Source organism: Seriola lalandi, unplaced genomic scaffold, assembly GCF_002814215.2.
Source record: "Seriola lalandi dorsalis isolate HSWRI2012SDOR001 ecotype SW California unplaced genomic scaffold, Sedor1 jcf7180002054954, whole genome shotgun sequence".
NCBI classification, from domain to species: Eukaryota; Metazoa; Chordata; class Actinopteri; order Carangiformes; family Carangidae; genus Seriola; species Seriola lalandi.
This window is the reverse complement of record NW_019525505.1, coordinates 668,907-674,714: the sequence shown is the minus strand read 5'-3', so window position 1 is coordinate 674,714 and position 5,808 is coordinate 668,907. Positions and strand designations below refer to the sequence as shown.

General features: G+C 39.9%; 1 protein-coding gene across 1 annotated transcript in view; it reads left to right on the top strand.

The window, feature by feature from the left end:
* Positions 1-4,194, top strand: part of nfatc1 (nuclear factor of activated T cells 1) — a 48,128-nt gene extending 43,934 nt beyond the window's left edge. The window contains exon 10 of the mRNA XM_023394890.2: positions 1,921-4,194. Coding sequence (XP_023250658.1) covers positions 1,921-1,976 — 56 coding nt within the window. The 3' untranslated portion in view covers positions 1,977-4,194. The remainder of the gene's footprint in view (positions 1-1,920) is intronic.
* Positions 4,195-5,808: the final 1,614 nt, after the last annotated feature.

Below are 5,808 nucleotides of genomic sequence, written 5' to 3'. Positions count from 1 at the left end.
GGGGTGGGGGATCTCAGGTTTCCAGGCTGCTCTCCCAGTGTCCAGTCAGTCAGAGTCAGAGGGAATTCCTCCCTCAGTCCACTGGCTCAGATTCTGAAGGCCGGATCCAGGGGTGTTCCCCCCTCACATTTCTCATCCCTGTGAGAGGGGCCCTGAACCTGGACTTGGAACCTGGACCTGGATACTGATTAGAAAAGTGAGAAGCAGATTAAAGAGGGAACTGGAAGGGAAAGAGTTGTGGAGACTCTCTTCAAAGTAATGAATGAGTTCACAGATAAGAACAGTAAACGCTAATGAAAAATGAAGCATCTCAACCCCCCCCCAAAAAAAATGACTGATTTGTCCTTTTCTGTGTTATTGTTATCAGTGAATTGATATCTATATATTTTTCTGGTTTAGCTTCAGACAGTCTGTAGCTGCTCTTGGATCATCCCACCTCTGTCAGCCAAAGCACACAGCTGATTAAACCAGATAAACAAGTGCAGCTGGATCCTTCAGAGACAGCAGGAGGTTGCATCATCTCTCCTGATAAAAAAGGTCTGGGGACCTCATATATACAGTGATTCTATTAGGTGGGCTCAGAGGAAATGACACATCTTACTGCTTAGAGCTCAGAGAATTATATTCACACTGGTGGAAAATGGAGCCTTAAAGCTAATGAATATTTGGATATTAATGAAGAAACTGTGTATTGTGTAATATGAAAGATGTCAGTCATAGTGACAAACTGACAGCGAATTCTCACCAGATGCTGCAGATTCCCTCAGCGATATGAAGTCTGTTTTAGTGTCTTTCAGATTGTTGTTTCTGTTTTCAATGAGCTTGGATGACAACGTAACACCAGAAAGACGTTGAATTCTAACGATTCTATCGTTGGTTATTCTGGTGGGAAATGAAAATCGTGTTGACATCACGACTCACTACTAGAATGTTGGTATTTTATATGTCAAGATAAGATAATATTAAGATGTACCTCTATTGGTCCTCGTACAGGAAATTATAATTTGACACACAGCACAAAAGAATAGCAGCACAAGGGGCAAAATCTAATAAGAAATTTAAAAAAAGAATAGAAACGGTCTAGAATAAATAGGATAAATTAGATATACTATATACAACATCAATTTACAATGCAATGTAGGCTGTTCTATACATGTGCAATATAAAAATAAAAAATTATGGTGTTTGGAGGACTTTAGATTTTGGTTATGTAACAACACAACTTAAAACCATAGATGTCACCCACAGGTTTCTGAAGAGCAGTTTTGAAGCTCAGCGTGAGCTGCTCCACCGTCGCCATCTTGGTAGTGTCTGACTCCGCCCCTAACTCCCAGCTAATCCAAAAATCCAAAGAGGAGGGGCGTGTGTGGGGCAGAGACTTTGGTGCGAAACAGTTTGTGGCAAGCTGTCACTCAAAGAGGCCACGCCCTCAATTCTCCATAACTTTAAGCCTTAATAAAATGTAAACAGGTGAGTTATATAAACAGGTGTCATGAAGGAGGAAATTAGCTCTAGAGACCAAAACTGTTTTTGTACCAGGCTGTAAACATGTTTATTTCTGCTGTAAAGTTGGACATTTTAACATGGGAGTCTATGGGGACTGACTCACTGTTGGAGCCAGACTCTAGTGGCCATTAGAGGAACTGCAGGTTTTAGTTTTTCAGTGTTGATGCTGCATGTTTCAGCCTTCGAGGTTGATGCTTCATTAAAACCAACAAAATATCAGTATCAGCTGTGGTCAGTAGTCTATGTCAAATTGACGTTGACATTAAGAAGAGAAAATACTGGACTTAGATTTGTCTGATGGCTGAATATTAATGCTTATGACGCTTCTTGTGAACACTCGTCCACACTTGTCCAACACTCAGGATGGTGACTGACTCACGGACCGTCCTGTTCTCTCTCTCTTTTCCTTTACAGTCAATGAGATCATCAGGAACGACCTGTCCAGCATCTCCGTCCACAGCCACGCGTAGTTTCCCGTCACCTGCAAAACTGACACAGAAAACAAACAAAAAAGGGAAAAAACAAACGAAGGCGACTCTGCGCTCTGCATGTTCGGACTACAGCGTGCACGAAGCAGCTCGAAGGAAATCCGAGGAGAACAATTGTAAATGTATCGTCGAGACGACCAGGGTCCAACACGTGCCTTGTTTTTCATATATAAAGCTTTTATGCAGAAATTATCCAAGGAGTAAATCACATGACTGACTTTTTTTAAGACATGTAGATTGAGTATGTAGCAACCAAACCTGCCACACACACACACACACGCACACACACACACACACACACACACAACATGGTATAAAATATGCTTTTAGGGGACCAAGAATTGTTTTATATGTGTTTTCTTGCTGCAGTTTGTAAATGATTCAGTGCCTATGTGTTGTGTAATTTGTATATACAGTGTCTGTACTGCTTCAGTTTGCATATCTGGCTTTACAGAGACAGTTTAACAGAGAAGTGCCTTTGACTGGAGACGGAAAGATGTGGCTTCACAAGTTCAACCTCAAAATTCGAAATGAAAGTGAGATAATGTAACTTCTGTTGAGTGGCTGCTGCGGCCGCAAGTGACAATTATGGGGTAATGGTAAAATGCTAAGACATACTGTAACACTAGCACAAAGACAGGATTGTCATAAAGTCAGCAATGTCCGTTACACAGTAATATCCGTCTAGAGTTTGCTAACATTAGCTAACATTAGCCACCATAAGCTAATGGTCATACCAGACCAAATGAGGTCGGAATAGCAAAACATCAGTGTGTTGAATCGATGAAGGGGTTTTGTTTTATTTCTTATGAATCAACTTTTCATTTGTAACAGGAAGAATGTGTCGGCTCTGGTGTTAAAAGTTGCGCGGTCTTGCTTTAAATCATATTTGTTTGGCAAGTTAGAGTTGCTAAAAACCGAATCCATTTCCTGTATTCTACGGAAGCCGAGAGCGGCCGGACTGGCGAGTATTTTTTGTTATCTCGTTATCTCGAGATAACGAAGCTCGTTATTCCGAGATAACGAGATATCATCGGCAGAAAACGATTTTGACTGAACCTCACGCACTAAGTCACGGTAACGCTCCTCCTTAGCAACAGTCGTTAGTAACTCGTTAGCTGACGAGGATCTGAAAATGATCTCATATGAAAAAGACACAGTGTGATTTCTGCCCTTGATTGAAATATTCTCTGATGCGTTGATCAATGCGTCGTTCTGACATTTTCACTTTACAGCTCCACAAAGTCGTTATAATGAGAAAACGGGCTCTGTTATCTCCAGATAACCAGATAACTATCCGGTTATCTCAGGATAACAAAAAAATCGTTTTCTCCTGATGATTTAAAAAAACATTTACCAGTATGACCTTTCTCAGCTTCTGTAGTATTCACAACCAACAACAAGCACTTAACCACTAAAACCGTGGTATTCATTTTTTTTTTTTATTCGGTTAAAACAAGTTTCTGTCACTTGAAGTCAAACAGGGATGGCAAAACTTTCCAGCTGATACGATTCCCAAAACCTCGAACCAGGTTCTTCTGCCTTTATGCACTTGAACAGCACAAAAAAAAACAAAAAAAAAACACGTGTGGTCACAAGATACTGAGTCATCTTGTCGTTGTTGAGGTAAAAATAATATGGACTGCACACTGACTTGAGAATAACATGAACTGTTGGCTAAGGTGAAACTAGATGGACTTTTATCAAAGAAGAAAAATCATCTCAGTCTTGACGAAGCTTGACTTTTTATTACTCCCTGGAAGCTATGCAACGTGCAGGAAGCATCGGTCTGTGTGAGAATGTAAACAATCAGCATTGAACCTGAGAAGGTCTCTAATCCAAAGAATACTTAATAACGATGAACAGCAATACAAATATATGAATTCTTTAATGTTTTGTTTTTGTATTTTCATATTTATTCTCTTAGCATGTGCTCAGTTTATCCATGTTTATCATACAGCTTCTTTTACATGGTTACCTACATACTGTGGTTTATGTACTAAAGTGTTTGTGTGTAACTGAACAGGCTCACACACTTGTTCCCAGTTTTATTTGTATTTATGAGTCTTAATCCATGTTAGTGAAGGGCATGAGAGAAGCCGTACTGAAATGTTTACCAGGAGGTTATTGTTAGTCTGTAACGCATATTTCTGCTTTGTGATCTATTTTGTGTACTTGTCAATAAACAAGTCTTCATCTCTTTCATCTGTACGGCGTCATCAGTGTGTGTGCGTGTGCGTGATGATGCTGATGTTTACTGATGCAGCTGTTTCAAGGTGTCGGGAATGTCACCGACGTGCTGTTAGGAGTTGTCAGTGTAGTTAGTCATCACACGGCTTCAGTCTGAGGTATTTGCAAACTCTCTTATATACAGACTAACCAATGTGCTTGAGTGTTGATTCAACCTTCATAGTTCAAAGTTTATTTTAAACAGTTGAAATGGTGCAAAAGTGAATGAGAACAATGAGTGTGATGTGTCAGGAAAGACTTGAAACCCAGAGGATCCCAGGCCTCAACTTCAAATAATATACAGTCACATGATTCAAAAAATGTTATGCAGATAAACTAAAGTATAATAAAAACATGTAATGAAATAACTTAAGTATTTTAATTGTGTGGCGGGACAGAGATCACTGCAGGGTTTCCAAACATAAGAAACCAGAGAAAACAGCAGGATTGTTTTTGGAAGCATGGAGCTCCAAATGCAGGTTTGATTTCTGCTGCAGCTCTAAAAGCAGAGGAGAAATCAATCCAGCCACCATTAACCATTAACCCCACAACACTCACCGACATATACATCAACCTACACTGTCCTGCGTCCACAGGTTCACCCTGTCATTCAGACTCTAGATCAGTGTTTGATCACTTCATCCACTGCAGAAATCTGTTTTTACAAGCCTTTTCCCAGTGTAACATTACTGTTGGAGCTTTCTCCAGTGCAGTGTGTGGATGGGAGATGTTGTGGTGCACACTGACACCCTGTGGCCTGTTGCTCTATGATTTTAACTTCAAAAGTCACAAAGCAGTGATAATAAATCTGAGTTATAGTTTCCTTAAAATAAAAACAGTCGCACAAAAACACCCTTAAGTCTTGTAAATACATTTAAAAAACAAAACACTTCCAGAAAGCAGCAGTTTGTCAGTGCTGAGATTCATCCAGCAGGAGTTCAACAGGCCACAGGGTGTCAGTGTGCACCACAACATCTCAGAGTTTCGAAAGTGTAGCATCATGTGCACAACGTCCTTCATTCCAGCAGCTGTCAGACTCCACAACTCCTGCTCTTCCTGACCATGTGCAAACTTGCACTTTTTCATGTACATTTTGTGTGTATTGTGTATATTGTATTTATTAGTGTATATTTGGTATATTTTTGGTGTATATTTCCATAGATGTTTATTCTATAGATGTTTATTTTCTGCTGTGGTAAATGAATATCCCAGTTGTGGGATTAATAAAGTTAATCTAATCTAATCTAATCTAATTACATGTCACTGTTTTTCTGGGCTGCGTTAAAAAACGGCAAAAGATTCAAAGATTTACACACAGAGTGATGACAACTGCTCATATATAAATAACGTTTATTTACAATATACATATATACACAATACATGTGATGAAGAAAGAAGAAAGTGTATTCTGGACAGGAACGTCTCTCTTACACCTCTGATTAAAGGTTTACTGTCTCATCAGGAGATTTAGTGAAACAAGGAGTTGAGGAACAGCAGAGTTTGACCAGTAGAGCTGCTGCTGCTGCTGCTGCTGCTGCTGCTGCTGTCAGTCCCAGTCCAGCGTAGAGGCCGATCCTTCCCCGAC